This window comes from Labrus bergylta, chromosome 18 (genome assembly GCF_963930695.1).
Source record: "Labrus bergylta chromosome 18, fLabBer1.1, whole genome shotgun sequence".
Taxonomy (NCBI): domain Eukaryota; kingdom Metazoa; phylum Chordata; class Actinopteri; order Labriformes; family Labridae; genus Labrus; species Labrus bergylta.
This window is the reverse complement of record NC_089212.1, coordinates 16,082,692-16,098,860: the sequence shown is the minus strand read 5'-3', so window position 1 is coordinate 16,098,860 and position 16,169 is coordinate 16,082,692. Positions and strand designations below refer to the sequence as shown.

Genomic DNA, 16,169 nt, shown 5'->3' with positions numbered 1-16,169 from the left:
ACTTCAGTTAGAGGTTTTATTTCGTTAAGGATCTCCAACTTGAAATCATACTCAATAAATACCTGTGTTTTGGGAGGGATTTTAGGAAAAACAAATAGGGTAAACATTTTGAGGAAAGGCTGATCTTTAGTATTTTAACTTTAATAAGGGAGCGGTCCATCAAGATAAAGAGTTAAATGTCCAGATTTTGCCAGTGGTGACAACATGATGCAAAACAATCTAGTAAAATAAAAAATAAGAATCCAAACCTGAATCACCCACCATAAGTTGCAGGATCGCTCTCTGTTCAGAGTCGCGGTAGTACAGGAGGGAGAGCATGTCTTCAACTGATCTGGTCCCTGTATGGCTGGGTGTTCTCCAGACTGCATCCAACAGTCATGCCTGCACCCTAAAGTCTGCTGCCATGACCAGAGAGCACTGTGGATTAAGCACAGCATATACTCTATTTACATGCCATGATTACATCACAGTATCCTGCCACGATAAACAAATCACAACATAGAAAGAATGCCTCAAGTAATCCAGTCTTACTTTCTCCGGGCTACCTGAGCTCTCTCTACACCAGTGTTACATTTAACGTGACATATTTACCGTTCTTATGGGTGTTGTAGTTGAGAGGTTATCATTGAGGATGTTGTTAAAGACCTTGTGGTACCAAAAAAAGCCTTGTCTTTAAAATGTATTTTTCTCTGTATACCTGGAGTTTTGCAGAGGGATAAAGATGCAGACATGTTTCCCCCATCTGGTGAAAGATGGTAATTACAGGTACAAATCCATGTTGACAGAGACATTTTCCTAGTAAACTTGACCTTCTCTTTCCTATAAAGCAGAAATGGCTCTACTGAATTATATGCATCTGAGGTTATGTTCAGCCACCTCATTTCTATTGTTTTTATCAAAGTGAATGCTGATGAGTTAAACAGGAAATACAGTTATCCAATAACAATGCTAACTGAAGGTAACACTGATAGAGAAGGGGCGTTTGAAAGCCTAGCGGTTATGTTGCACGTTTCAGAGGCTTTAGTCCTCATCGCAGCGGCTGTGGGTTCCAATCTGACCTCGTCCCCTTGCTGCATGTCCCCCCCCGACTCTCTCCTCCCAGCATGTCCTCTCTCTTCAGCGATCCTATCAAATAACCGCAAAAAATTGCCCAAAAATATAATTTAAAAAAACAGCAGAGCAGCCCAACAATGCATACAGTCATTTTGCAGTCCATAATAAGCTAGTGAAGATTTCAAGATTTTGAAAAGCCACCATGTTTTATTGAAATGATCCAATGTTAGAAGACATTTAATGGACTTTTTCAATTTAAGAGTCTTTCAAAACCAAACAAAACTAAATCCATTAAAAACACTCCTGAACACGTTTGACCTCACATTTTCAAATAAATATTTGTGCCTCCTCTGATGTCAAATACATCTCTCACTTATAAATTAAGGCGGAATGCATTTTATTTCGACTGCTTCTAAAACAAATTCACTTGCATCTTTGATGCAATTTCAAGACTGCTGAAAAAAAAACTAAGCAGTAACATATGTCAGTAGAAAAAAAGAAATCATAAAAAAAAAGATGACAGTACAAGACAGGAAATGTCTATTACCTGCATGAAATATTGCACAAGGTTAAGGATCATGACACAGATAGAACATTGAAATAGTAAATCAAAAAGCACTTTCGAGACCAACATCTGAAGCTTGTAACAAAAGAACTCCTTTCAGAGGGGTCAACAAGATTAAAGAGGCATTTAGAGAAAGTGTTAGGAGTATTAATGCTCAGAGAGTAATCCTAAGCAGTGTGAGCACATACTGTTCCCAAGAATCCTTTGCTGCTTTTCGACTGTAACACCAAATGGCTCCATGGTTAAATGTTAGGTGAGGCTTAACCGAGCTTTAGTACAGTACTGATGCTGCATATTTCACCCACCTTGGAGAACACCACGACCTACCAAATTCTCATTTTAAATAGATAAGCTGAAGATGATCTTTTCTAACTGGATAAAAACATCTTATCAGTTAAAACAAATCCCATAAAAATAAATGGAAAATAAAGAGTAGAGCAGTTAATGAGTCTAAAAGTCAAACCTGCAAGAGAAGGTAAACTTATTCGCTGTGTTGTCATATCAAACACAGCTGAAGCACAACTAATCTATCTTCACTTTACACTACTGCACTCAAGCAGACAAATCAAGTTATCTTGCCCATTTCAAACAGCAGGGGTTCTTTAAAAGCAGATATTTTTATGTCAATAAAAACGGCCAATATTCAAGTCACAACTGCTGAGAAGATGGCCGTACCAAAAGTGAAAACATACTGTACAGATTTAACGGAAATAGATGCCTATTAGTGGTTTCAACTTCTGTAGCGATCTGAGAAAAGTTGTTCATGGAGCGTTTGCCCAGTCATAACTTTCCTAGAGGTGTCTGTCGATGTGTTAAACAACATGATCTTGACTGAAATTGGTCCTTTCATTGAGAATCTCTTAAATAAAAGTACCGCATGTCTCAAAAGTTGAAAAGCCAGCCTGCCACGTGCAGAAACACATTTTGTAAAAGCCTGCTTTAGCTTGGCCAAGGGTCTCTTGAAAGCAATGCTGAGTCGCTTCTGGAAAATAATAGAACAAAACTCAAAACAAAAATACAAAATAAAGTAATATAAAAAAAGAAACAACCAAACAAAACGTTCAGCAAAAAGAAATAAAATTTAATGGTTTATGCTCAAAGTGAAACAATCAAAATAAAAAGAAAGAAAAGAAACCAAAACTGAAGAAAAATCATAAACAAAGGCCATTAACATCTGTCAGAACTCGAGATGAGCACTCGTTCAAACAAGTTTGAAATGAATAGTGGAACGAGAATATGTTTCTGCAGAGGGAAAAAAAACTAAAAGAAAAGAAAAAAAATAAGAAAATAAAGAAACAGAACAACAAACTGAGCTAAAGACATGTTGCTCTAAGTGAGGATTAAATATAAGCTCAGTACCTCTCCAACAACCACTAAAAAAAAAAAAAGGATCAAAGTTACCTTGTGAAAAAACCTCTCCTTTGGATCAAATCTCTCCCTTTATTTGGTCCATCTTAGTTCCCTACTCACTGACCGGGGCTCATTTTCAACAGGACTCTCCTAAAATACAACTTGTAATAAAAGAGACTTTACACAGGGACAACAAAACTAAATCCTTTATCACCACAACTTGTCTTGTTTTTTTTTCCCCCCACGGAAGGAAGGTGAGCTAAAGTTGTAGATGAACATACAAAACAGATAATCATCGTAACTTAAAACAGTTTGACTGAAAGTGCTTTGCTCTTAGATTAACTAAAAACAGTAAGTGGTATTTCAGGTTTATTAATCCACCAGATGATAATTTAAGGCATCTATTTTAACCGATGATGAGGATCAGAGCAGAGCACTGCTGACTCCTACAAAAAGTACAGGCAATATACTGTTCTTTAGCTTCTTGACCATGAAATGTTGACTCTTAGACAACAATGTGCAGTGTCTTCCTCTTATTTTTTCAGTGAATTGCTAAGAAACTCTTGCCTCTTTAATCTATTCCTCACAATAAAACATGCAACACATATGGACAGTATTTTAGATTTGAGATCATTCCAAAAGTTAACTAGGGGTATCATGGGATTTTGTCCTCTCCATCCTCTCCCTAAAAAAAATGAAACTTCTGTTTCCCCTCAAGCATGAGTATAAAGATGAGAAGAAAAAAAACTCTTAGACAAGTAAAAAGGTGCAGAAGAGTGAACTCTCATTGAACTCTTAATAAACTAAAACCCCAAAAGGATGTGCCAGACTTTCCAACTTTACACTTCTGCTCTGTGCGACAGAAGCCTAACGTAGGTCATTTCCATCTCTCCTCTACACCTTACTGTCCAGCTCTCTCTATTTGTGGCCCTTGCTGGTCTTGAAGGACACTTGCAGCATCTTGTCTCCAAGCCGGTAGCCATTCAGGCTGGCGATGGCCATTGCCGCCTCCTCGTAGTTCGTCATGGTAACGAAGCCGAAGCCCTTGCACTTGTTGGTGTTAAAGTCGCGGATCACCTTGACGTTGGTGACAGCACCGAAGGGGCCAAACATCTGCCACAGGATGCTCTCGTCAGCATCCTGGCCCAGGTTGTAGATGAAGATGCACCAGCCAGAGGTGGAGTTGCCGGGGACACTGACGCCTCCCATGCCACTCATGTGGTCAACACCCATTGGGGAGAACCTGGAAACGAGAATGCTTAGTTAACTTCTGGATTTCACAATAAAACTGAGCTGAAATTTAGTCTGTCGCAACAAATGTAGTTTCTCTGATAATTTAATGATCTGTTCATTTCATAATCAATATTATCTTTATATTCTCTTGAACAAACAATAACTGTTGGTCCACATGCCAGAAAAAAAGCCTTTAACCATTTACCAAAAGCAAGGTTCAGCTCCGATCATCAGAGCGAAACAGACGACCGGAGGACTCCTTCTGAGCTGCGGTCTGTCAGAAATCACTATTTTTACTCTACTTTTATTTACCCACCAACACTGAGGCTTGTAGGTTGAGCTATCATTGTTGCCTTGTGTGTGCTCTAAAACCAAACGTGTGACTTTAAACCGGTGATGGCGGTATGCCGTTGACCCCTATGTTGTCTTTATGCTATTCTCAATCACATACAAGATTTCAACATAAAAATAGCTGCATAGTTTTTCACTGAAAGCAGATCCTGTTAATCACATTCAAAAACAGTCCTACCTGGAGGTTCTTTCTTGTACATTAAATAACTGTTATATCACTGATTTTACAAACCGAGTTAAAACCCTAATCCAAAAATACGTCTGTTTCCATAAACACGTTATATTGAGCTTTTTATGTTTTGGATTTGAATGAGAAATGGCAAGCCGTATGTTCTGATTCTGACTACAGGCACTCAGTCACTGATTATTTAGGTGTCTTGTCATGAAATAGGGGTTATGGCTCTCATGTTAAGTGAATGTAGACATAAACAACGTTTCTCACCTAAACCGCTGTGCCTGGTGATGCAAGGGCCCCCCGAAGCGCCTGGAGGGGTTGTGGTAGAGCTGGGAGATGATCTGTGTGTTCTTCACTTGGTTTGGGTTGGCAGCGAATTTCACTGTGATTGGCTCAGAGGATCCAGGTGGTTTTTGGCCATTCAGACTTTTGACTGCTTCCTCTGCTTCGGCCCGCTTGTCAAACCGGATGAAGGCCACCCCGCGGGAAACACCTGGATACAAGCAAGCAGTTGTTGACCAATTATTCTGTCACAAGCACTAAAAAACACAGTTTCTTTGCTGTTATCTAAAATTGAAGAGTATTTTTGGAAGCAAGGAAGTCAATCACCTGTCTTACCTGTAGCCTGATCTACAAGTACCCGAGAGTTAATGATGTGTCCAAATCTTGAGAACATGTCCTCCACATCCTTCTGGGTCATGGACTTTGGCAGGCCGCTGATATACAGATTTGCATCCTTTATTGTATCAGAGCTCGGTCGTGCGTATGAAACCTAGTAAAAGAAGACAACGATGCCGAATTACACCTCTACTGATACACCAGTACAAAACAAAGTAACAAAAAAAATTCATAAACAAAAATAGTTCTTAAAACTATCAAACAACTAAGTGTTTGGATTTACAACCGTAATGAATCAGCTGTGTTATTAGTTACAATTTCAGCTTAAAATGTTCAAAGGGTTCCTCTTTTATTTTGAAAACAATTAGTGAATAAATGGAGCTAAATAAACATATCTTACATCCACACTGTCACATAAGTAGTTTTAGGTTTAAAGTGTTCAGACTGACAAGAAATGATGGTCAGAAGCATACATAAACAATACAAAAACAAAAAAAACTTAGAGGAGATCCAAAGTTTTCCAAAATTAAATACATGTAATTGGACAAATGCACAAAATAAAATCCGTAAAGTTTAAGTCCAACTCAACAGACATGTCAGATAGGGCATTAAGTGAGCTGTAAAAGCAGTATCACTTCCTCGGGCTGACATGTACTAGCTAGTTAGCGGACAGCACAGGAGCCACAGAAGAGTTATATGACATGACATCTTTGGTTTGAGAATTGTAGAACACCTTATTGCACGTTACCTTGATAGTTTTGGACTGTAGCCTTAGTCCATTCAGTGTACTGATAGCTCTGTCTGCATCACTAGGGTTAAGATAGTTAACAAATCCGTACCCTAAACTGTGGCCTAGAGAAAAAAAAAGGAAAACAATAAAATAAAAACAAAAAAAAAAGGTGTATAGTTAAAAAAATCTGCAAACAAATAATTTAAAAACAAAACAAATCTCAACATTGCATGCTAGTCTAAACAAACAAACAAAGAAACTGTCTACGGTCAAACAGGTTTGGGCTGCTTGGAATAAATAAAACAGGTCTATGGTGTTCTAAAAAGTAATTGCCAACTCAAGTAAGAAATCTATTTGGGACACCTTTAAAAAGGTAAAAATTACATTTTAAAATCACCGATGACAGTGAAGCGAAAGAGAACAAGCCTGCAGTAAAATATCCTGCCAGCAAAGACATGGGTAATTTGCTTGGTCATTTTCTGACTCACAAAGCTGAAACACAACTGCTTTAATCAGAGGTTGTAGTCCCAACTCCTTTGTCTAGGGCTGTATCAGAAATCCCTTGCCACTTTCATTGATGTGTTAGGCTGGTTTGTCACATGTCTAAAGACTGCTTCAGAGTGTAGCATACCTGCCACTTTGTCTTGTATCAGCTTGGCAGATTCCACCTCTCCAATGCTGCTGAAGAGGCTCCGCAGCTCGTCCTGCGTCATGGTCTGAGGCAGGTAGTTCACGATCAGGTTGGTCTTGGAGTCCTTCCCCTCATCCCCGCCCATGTGGTCTTCATAACCGTTTGACATGTCATACACCTCCTGCAGGTCCGCCAGATGGGCCAAGAAACAAAAGCAAGGTAAGCACAAGGGGCGCACATGCAGAGACCGAGTGGACCCAAGAACTGATTCATTACTAGACATCTTCATAGTCCATCCGTCTATTCGGTCATTTTTTAAAGGAAAAATTAAATATTAACTAGTCTCAGCTTCTAACAATAATAGGACATTCATTTTCCTTTTTAATAGGCTACTTTTGTTGTAAATGGAATTTGAAAATGTGCATCCCTGTTGCCAGAGACCAAACAAGTTATCCGTGGATGTCTACTTTAGAGACTTCAGTCTCCTCAACTTGGTATGTCTTTCTCTGGTTCATTAAATGGAAAGAACCAGATCAAAACTCTTTATTTTAATACAACCCGTGGTGATATTAAACAAAATATAGTATGCCGGTGTTGTTTCTTTGTGTTTGCCAATGCAATTTGGGCTTCAGCAATTAAAAATTAATCTTTCCTACATAAAAGCTTCAGTTCTTAAAATTCTGGTATTCTTGGTGGAGAAAGATTAAGATTGGCCATGCAGTGTAATCAGTTTTCAGTGCGACAGACAAAGAGGATTTAACAGCATTATAAAGCCCCATAATGGTTATCAATTATAATACGAAAGCATATGACGGGAATTAACGCGCAAGTTTGTCTCATTGTAGTGGTTTAAAAAATGTCATTTTATACAATTACAAGTCAGATTTGCATTTGCAAAGGAGACAAATGACTCTAATAATTTAAGATTATCTCAATCACATGACAGTCTGCAGCCTAAGACTTGTGAAGGTAACAATGAAAAGTGCCCACACCAAGAGCGGAGCCGGACTTGAAGTTAATGAGCATGTCCTATTGCAAATACGATGGCAACATTTACTGGTGGCTGAAGGGAGATCGGGCCTGAAAAGGGAACCCGTCCAGTGTTTAATCTGACAGAGGTCCATTCATGCAAGAGAAGGGTGGTGATTGTGTATTCTGGTGGGTAAGATACGCTGCCTGGGAGGATGAATGAGAATCCTGTTTTAAACCAGTAAACACATTCATAGCCAGCGGGAGCTGGCATTAGACTTGATATTGATTTCTCTTAATGCGATCTCTCCTTTAAAGAGAATTGAGTCATTAGTTCCAAGTTAAATAAGAACGGAGCTGTGTTACATCTTTTTCACACATTCATAACAAAGTTCTTCTGTCTATATTTCGACATGAAGCACGACGTATTTTGGAAGCTGTACATTTATGTCAGCTTAGCCATCACCAAAGAACCTGATTGTATCACTAGTATTCATTTAATAATGCAAATACTAATTCCATCTTTAACAGATGGCCTCAGTAACCAATGGGTGAAAAGTCCTCTCTCCCTGTATCCACTGCAATGATCACGTGGAGTAACACGCTCTCTCATACATGACTGATTATGCGTCTCTCTGCTGTGTCTTGTGATAATTTTGTCTTAAAATTGGTAATGCATTAGAGCCAGGTGTGCATGAGAATACAGATAGATGTCCTGTAAACTCATTAAGTTCGACTGCATAAACAGAGGAATCTGTCTTGTAGTCCAGTGCACACACCGACATTAATGCACGATTAATGTTTCCACAGGCTGTGAACGGTGCAATCAGGAGGGCTGATCATCACAGAGTATAATGCAGTGCAGTAATAAGACATTTGTTTTATTATGTGGATCTGGTTGTTAATCACGCAGACCTTTTTGTCTGATTTTTTTTCTCCCCACTGTAAACAGTTTGCTGTTGCTAGTTTGTACAGTGGGTCTGCATCACAGTTTTTAAGTGATCTTCATTAAAATGATTTTTCTTTTGAAGTTCAATGAGGCGCAGCGTTAATTTGCACGAGGTGGGGAAAGTTAGATCAGTTAACAAATAGTCACTGTAATTTGACAAAGTGGTCGCATTTGGAGACTGCATGTTTAATACCCAGCGTGGACACTTAGCGTGGCTCATAACTTAGAGATATCCACATGTGATTCTTACACCTAATGGGCATGTTAATGGTGTTTATGATTCCTTTTGTAATGAGAGCTTTATTTCTCATACTCACTTTCAAGTACTTAGTGTGTCCTCGATGAACTGCCATGAAGACACGCCACTGCTCCTGAGGCTTGATTGGGGGGGAAAAACAGAATCCCAACAGTGAGGATTTAATCCTAATTGCTGAATGAAGGACGTGATATTAAGAAACAAAGAGAATGATGTCAAAGCTTGTTTTTTTTTTTGTTTCTTTCTTTATTAAAACAAACCAAAAAAACATTTCATATTGAATATTATCTGTGATATCAGTCAGTAAGTAGATCAATACAGATGACAAAAGCTCAACTAATTTCTCATTAAAACGAGCACTTGGGGGAAAAATAGGGTCTTACACAGAGACGGCAACAGAAGGTGACAGTAACCAAGGTGACAGCTTACATCTCAATGTCTTCAAAGAGCTACCAAAAAACACGACATTGATTTATAATTAACGCCTTGGATTGTGTCCATGACGAAATGTAATCTAAAAAAATATATATAAAAAGACACATGTACCTTGGCATGAACCATTGTAGATAAAAAATAAAAAAAACGCAGTGTCAACAATAGACCTTTGTTTTCATTACACGTCAATAAGACAACCACTCAGGAGCGGTCTCTGTTGTTGAAACGTGCAGAGGCCTAGTTAGCGAACTAGCCTGCATGCTAAGTATCGTCTCTAATTAAAGATTATGCCAAACCAGGTACTCGAATGCAGGGTACAGGGTTACTATTGTACACGTAAAAACATGCAGACTTGTACCCCACTTGCATTAGCTAAAGCGGATAAAGGACGTGGCGGACTGTTGCTGACTACATTACATAAAGCACCGTGCACTTATTTTGGAGAGCGTCGGATATTAGCATTTCTGTCCCCGCGCCGAAACCCCAGCGGCCTGCTAACAGGCCACGCAGCCTCACGTTAGCCACCTCAGCGGGCCGCGAAAGCAGCATGGCAAGACCTCCGCAACCTTTTTTTTTTAAAAAATTAACAACATTTGAATATCAAATTCAAGAGCTTACCAGCCTTTTGTTGTTGTTGTTTTTTTGTCCTGACTCTTTCTGCTATATTCCACCGTTACGTCGCTGCGTTTACCTTGAAGTCGGCCTTACGGGAGAAGAAACCGAAGAAGGGGAGCTACGTGACGACCGACCACGCCCACTCCCGTGCAGCCACGCCTCTGCAGAAGAGACAGCGTGGTCAATATCCATGGTCAACATGCAGGCCTTTCTCAAAAATACCATTGTCATTTGTGTATAGATTCCTAAATAAACGCTTCAAAACTCTAAACATTTCTCTTTTTTTTTATTTTTTTTATATCAGTGACACAGTTTGTCATGAACTCAATCTAATTGAATTCATAACCCCCCCAAAAAACACATCCAAATGAATAAGTAATGGGTGCTGGACAGAAACACGAAACCAAAAGGAAGACTGAGTCTGCACATCAGAAGTTACTCCAAATTGTTTCTTAATGAAGTATCACCACATGTGAGGTTTCAGGTTCTTGAACTTCACCAGATATAGGCTACATCTGAGATGACACACATCCATGTACAATTCCTGGGGTCACCTCACAGATTGTGTGGTAAGAATATAAAATACAAATATAATACAATCAAAGTTTTTTTTTTTTTATCAGGAATACATGACATAGGCACAGACACATTAAAAAGGAGCTCATAGTATACAAAAAATATACAAAAATCCAGCATGCAACATCTGCAGTACCTGGAGTTTACCTGAAAACCTTGCATTGCATGACTGGTACGTCAGGGGAAACCGTCATAATGACATGTAATACGAGGTATGCAAACTCAGTCTTCCTTTAATCTAATTGAGGCTATCATTGTTTATTCTTAAAGCATTTTTATTGGAGATATTTAGACTGATGGATTTAAATTACATTAACACAATTTTGATCTTTGTCTCATTTCCAATAGCTAAAGGCTCATGGTCAGCTGCATGCCTAGTGAAAGAAGACTCACTTGAAAGTGACATCTAGGCTAACTATTGCATTAGACGTTTACCCTGAAAATGTGTGTGTGGGATTTGCCCTCATTTTTTAATCAACTTTATACTTTAAGGTCTTGTGTGCAGCACTTTGAATTGCCTTGTTGTTGAAATGTGCTAAAATACTGTAAATAAACTTGCCTTCGTCGAAGCCTTTTTCAATTGAAATATTTTGGGAAAAAGTCTTGTGAATTGCGAATTATGAACTGTTTGTTAACAGATCACATCACAGAAACCCAGAGGCCACAGTCCTCTTCACACTCACAGGTTCGTTTTGATGCTATTTGATGCATGTCGTCCCCAACCTTCTCCCCCTACATTATCTCTATAGAAGCCCTATCAAATTAAATCAGAAAAAAATATAATCTTTAAAGAATATCTAGACCACTAATTCAGTATGGATGTCAGAACACAGTGCAAGCCAATCAAATTTAGTTTATTGTTGCAGCAGCAATTAAAAGTATGTGTTTAAGACAGATTTGACAGCAAGAATATATTATACAGCTGCATTTATCAAAATTACTTTTATATTTTTAGTGTACAATAAAAAACATTTAATTGTAGTTTAATTGTGATGTATAGGTCTGCATACTACAAATTATTCTGTATTGTAATATTAGCTCAGAAGCACAATACATTCCCATCTAGTGTCTATTTGTTGAGTTCTTGATATTTCCTTAAAGGCTGGTCTCTCATCAGCTGTCCCACAGTCACAAACATCACAAGCTACACAAAAGAAAGAAGAAAGGAGATAACATGTATGTAATTTGAAAATAAAAAATTATGCTGAAACATCCATCTTAAGGATAAAAGTGCAAAATATGTTGTGCATGTTATTGGAAATGTTTTGATACAGAACAATTCTTGTACTTCCTGTGAATAGTATGAAATAAATAACTTATTGTTGTCTATAAAGTCATTCTTAAGACAGTTCTAATACATTATTTTAGGCTTTATTTTTCTCCAAAATTAAGAAAAAATAAAACTGCAAGCAGTGATAAAGGGCCCTCGCACCCCTGTGCATGTCGGGGTGTGTAGCGACCGTGGGGAGCGCAGCAGAATGGTGATGTGGCTAAGCAGTGGGCTGTGCAAATCGATTTGTGTCGTAATACTGGCAAGTGGCATATGCAACATATGAGTGGCATATGCCGCGGCATATGAGTGGCACCTGCCATTCTGGTCCACTCAAATGCCACTCATATGCTGCACATGGACCAGACCGGGGTATGCCGCGACATGTGTCGGCCTGACACAGCCCATCAGTGGACCAGAACGACACATGCCACTCATATGCCGCAGCATATGCAATCACTCAAAATAATGATTATAGTAACAGATAGATGCTTCTTTATAGAGCTACAACATGCTTTATTGTTAGGATCTTATGGTCAGACTGCTTTTTCAGTTCAATCTTGATTATATTATAGCTTATATTATATAGTTACACATCACAGAGCTTTAAATTAAAATTGAAAAACTCTGCTGGAGTTCATTTCAAAGTTCTTGAAGTCCCCTACCCCCCATCCTGTCTTGCCAATGCCAATGCACACAAGCGGCATATGCCCCACTGATGGTCTGGTATGGTCCACTCATGTGCCGTGAGATGCATACGCCATTCTGGTCCACTCATGTCCCACGGCATATGAGTGACATATGCCACTCTGATGTCTGGTCTGGTCCCCTCATGTGCCAATATCGTGCATTTATCATCAAGTATGATTTGAGTGATGGCATATGCCACGGTATATGAGTGGTATGATGTTTGGTGAGTTTTCGTGCACGTTAAAGCCCCCAAATAAGCGATTCATTTTTGGGAGGGAGAATAATAACTCCTTCAGTTTCAATAGGGTCTGAGGTCGGTGCTCAGGCCCTAATTAAAATAAAATCTTGGCCAAATTCAAATGGATTCATGCTGCTTTCATTCTCCACTGATGTAATAAGAATGGGTTTTTATAACAAGAATGAACACTTATTTCATTACAATTCACTGTCATTCTACCTTATTTTCGGATTTCATTTGACAATTTATTTTAACAATTTATTTCAAATGTAAATAATAGATTTCCCCACCTCGACCAGAAACACTGCTGGGGAGCACCAGATGATTAAATCCAGCAAAAACTGAAAAGATATCTCCAGCTTTACTTGGCAGCCCTGAAACAGACAAACATATGACAGAGAAACAGACAGGCACAATATGTCACCAAATTAGCTGGAGCTTTTTATGTTTATGTTGAATTACTGAAGGCAAATTCCTACCTGTGTGTTAAGCTTCCATGGCTGGTCCACTGTGCCATTGCAGGAGGGGAAAGAAGAGTTGCAGCAGCTGTGAGGAACCAACTCTCCACCTGTGACATTAAACCAGGACGTATTCAGCCAGTCCCTGTAGTCATGGACACCACAACACTGCAACTAACAGGATGACAAAATAGGCTAACATTATCAATCAATAACACTGGAAGTCACCCAAAAATTGATCTATTAAAGCATTCAAAAGACACTTGTTTATCATGCTGTCGTGGGCAATATTTAGGTAACCTATTTGCACACAAAAAATATCTAAGAAGAAGATTTTTTAAATGAGGGCCCGGTGAGGGTCAATTTCACAGTATAACTTAACAGTCTGACAAATCTCCTGAGTCCTCATCATTTTCTTTGTAGTCTAAATATTTCCTTCAAAGAGAAATGAAACCTTACCATTTAAAAAAAAAACTGGAGACTTTTTATTTGCAAGGCAGTATCGTGGCCATTAAAGGAATAAAACAAACAAGTACTTTAATAATCCAACACTCAGATGAAGTTGTTGCTGATTTGTGCCTTGTTCCTGCTATAGAAGTCTTTTGCTTTAACAAAATATTGCTTTTTATAAAAGTACAAGTTAATTAATGATATAAGCTACTTTTTTCAGATTTCCTCGCGTTGTTGATATTTTTACACAAGTTGCACACACGATACAAACATACTTAGGGTATATATATTGCCTTTATGGCCCCATTCTGATGCGCTATGAGCAACATACACACCTCTTCTTGTGTAACATCCACCGCTCGAGACTTGGGGTCTTGGCTGCTGCCTGCGTACTCCTGAAAGACTCCTGCAAGAGATGCTAACTCTGAATCCAACTGAAAGAATGCAGCACACAGAAAATGTTAATGTGTATTTTTTTTTACCCCTGAATTGTTTTTTCAGTGAACTGAACACCCAGTGTGTGGAATTTGTATAAAGTTTATACCTTTGTAGAATGAAAATAAGCCAATACTGAAGCTGTGCTTTCCAGACAGAAGACCACAACTAAAAGATAGACAAACTGTCCAAGAGCAAATGTTAATGGTAGAAGCCAAGGCCAAATGCATTTATAAATAATATCACACACACACAAACACACACGCGCACACACACACACACACACACAATTTTACCAGTCCCTGGAGAATGGGGGAATCTTCGATGCTCTTCAAGGCGCCGAGGCAGCCGCTGACAACCAAGAGCACAGCGCTGCAGAGAGCGAGGACAGCTGGCAGAATGATGTAGATATGAGAAAAGAATATACTGCTCTGTCTGTAGTCCAGCAGCAGGTAAAGTCCACTCAGGCCCACCACTAGCCCCACCACCTGGTAAAAAAAAATGGTACATTGAAAAGATGTAATTTACTAGATTCAAAATTGAACTATATTAAGTAAATTAAAGAAGAGAACATTTTAACATGGTTTTGTGAGATATGAAAAAGGTAAGCTCTCAAAGACCACTTGACAAACCCCTCTCATGTTTTAAAGAACACCCATATTGCCATATGGGTGTTGCTGGGAGTGGATACAAAGATAAATACAACACATAGGCTTACTTGCAGGTTGTTGTCACTAAACAAAAGTAGAAAACCAACAACATTCTTAACCTGCTTAGTTTGGTTAACTAAAGATACTTACAAACATAGTTCAAACCAACAGAGCAAACTGACCGTGTGCATGTCATAAAAAGATTATAACATAATAGAATACAAAATCAATTACCAATCAGTTGAATTTATTGCCTCAACACATTACTTTGTGCATGAATATTAGCTTTAGTTGTGGTTACAGAGTCCTGATCTTGTCGCTCAGTTCACGTTATTTTACATAGAAGTAAATATAAACAATTGTCATATCTGTTCTCTGATAAGAAAAAGGTCATTTTTAGTGGCTTACGTACCCACAGAAGATTACTGATCAGCTGAAGGATTGTCATCCAAGCTTTTCTCCTCTGATCCCTCATTTTAAGACCTGAAGAGCTGCAAAGGACGTGTCATAAACAAGGAACAAAGATATTACTGACACATTCAGTATTTATGCAAAAAGAAAAATAACATCTGCTGTATGAAAATGAGAGGATGTTGGTTAAAAAAAAAAAGAGCACTGTAGACTTTTTCTTCCGTTACGGCCAAAGGCTAACTTCCCCTCCAAAAGAATGAGGAAGCAACTCTGTGGTTATAAATGAAGACGAAGCACTTTAAAAACTGCCTGTACGTTTTTTCTTCTTCTTCTTCTCTGAAGTAAAAGAGTAGACCCTGCACAAGAGCTGAGTCCCTAAATGTACTTCACATTATCCAATTAAAAGTGTAGACGTTTTATGATCAGCGAAGGATGCCCTCTGCAATATGTTGTACTTATACAACGTTGAATGATGAACTTTGTGTTCAGTGGCTCTGTGTCAGCTGCAGTCAGTTCCTGATGTAAAAGCTCTGAGTCTCTGCAGAGTGACTGAAGGTGTTTTCACACATGCCCCAAATTACAAAACATTTCTGTTATTTTCGCTAAAGGACAAGATTTTCATACAGACTTTACCCAGACTTTTTCCTGCCACCCCCTAAAGTAAATGTTGTGGACATAATAACTTGTGCGCACAACACTTCTCTAGCACATCCCCTCTTCCACTCTGGAGCTATGGAGCCTATTTTCTTCACATCAATCCGCCCTACGAGCTCCCACGTGGGTACACTTCTCACTCACACAAGTTAATATCATGTGCGCACAAATTCTATTTTATTTTTTACTTTTTGGGACTTCAGGTGCTCCGTAGAAAATACATTAAGAAATGCTTGATAAACAACAACATGGGCCAAAATCTGATTTTGAAACAAATTGACATAAAACAAAGATAGAAAGTAAATTCGATTTTTTTTTTTAAAGAGGCGTTATACCACATGGTGCCCCACATAAACATTTCTATTATAATAGGCTGTATAGGTTTCAAAACAAACAACATTTTCAAA

General features: G+C 38.6%; 2 protein-coding genes across 9 annotated transcripts; both read right to left on the bottom strand.

Moving 5' to 3' along the window:
• Positions 1 to 1,232: 1,232 nt before the first annotated feature.
• elavl1a (ELAV like RNA binding protein 1a) lies at positions 1,233 to 10,073 on the bottom strand. 6 transcript variants are annotated; one of them, XM_020650199.3, is made up of 7 exons: positions 9,934 to 10,073; positions 8,942 to 9,001; positions 6,707 to 6,908; positions 6,094 to 6,197; positions 5,337 to 5,499; positions 4,995 to 5,220; positions 1,233 to 4,211 (listed from the first exon to the last, which is right to left on the bottom strand). In XM_020650199.3, the coding sequence occupies exons 2-7, from the start codon at positions 8,975 to 8,977 to the stop codon at positions 3,887 to 3,889; spliced, it is 1,056 nt and encodes a 351-aa protein (XP_020505855.1). In that variant the 5' UTR covers positions 8,978 to 9,001; positions 9,934 to 10,073; the 3' UTR covers positions 1,233 to 3,886. The 6 variants fall into 6 exon arrangements, with proteins under 6 accessions (XP_020505855.1, XP_020505857.1, XP_020505856.1 ...); XM_020650201.3 differs by having other exon boundaries at positions 5,346 to 5,499; XM_020650200.3 differs by having other exon boundaries at positions 6,707 to 6,899.
• Positions 9,952 to 15,589, bottom strand: tspan37 (tetraspanin 37). Of its 3 annotated transcripts, XM_020650202.3 has the most exons (8): positions 15,321 to 15,580; positions 15,110 to 15,188; positions 14,344 to 14,535; positions 14,157 to 14,231; positions 13,948 to 14,046; positions 13,184 to 13,336; positions 12,995 to 13,078; positions 11,345 to 11,650 (listed from the first exon to the last, which is right to left on the bottom strand). In XM_020650202.3, the coding sequence occupies exons 2-8, from the start codon at positions 15,170 to 15,172 to the stop codon at positions 11,576 to 11,578; spliced, it is 741 nt and encodes a 246-aa protein (XP_020505858.1). In that variant the 5' UTR covers positions 15,173 to 15,188; positions 15,321 to 15,580; the 3' UTR covers positions 11,345 to 11,575. The 3 variants fall into 3 exon arrangements, 1 of the variants encoding a protein (XP_020505858.1); XR_010669104.1 differs by lacking the exon at positions 11,345 to 11,650 and adding an exon at positions 9,952 to 10,091 and having other exon boundaries at positions 13,184 to 13,272; positions 15,110 to 15,589; XR_010669103.1 differs by having other exon boundaries at positions 13,184 to 13,272; positions 15,110 to 15,587.
• Positions 15,590 to 16,169: the final 580 nt, after the last annotated feature.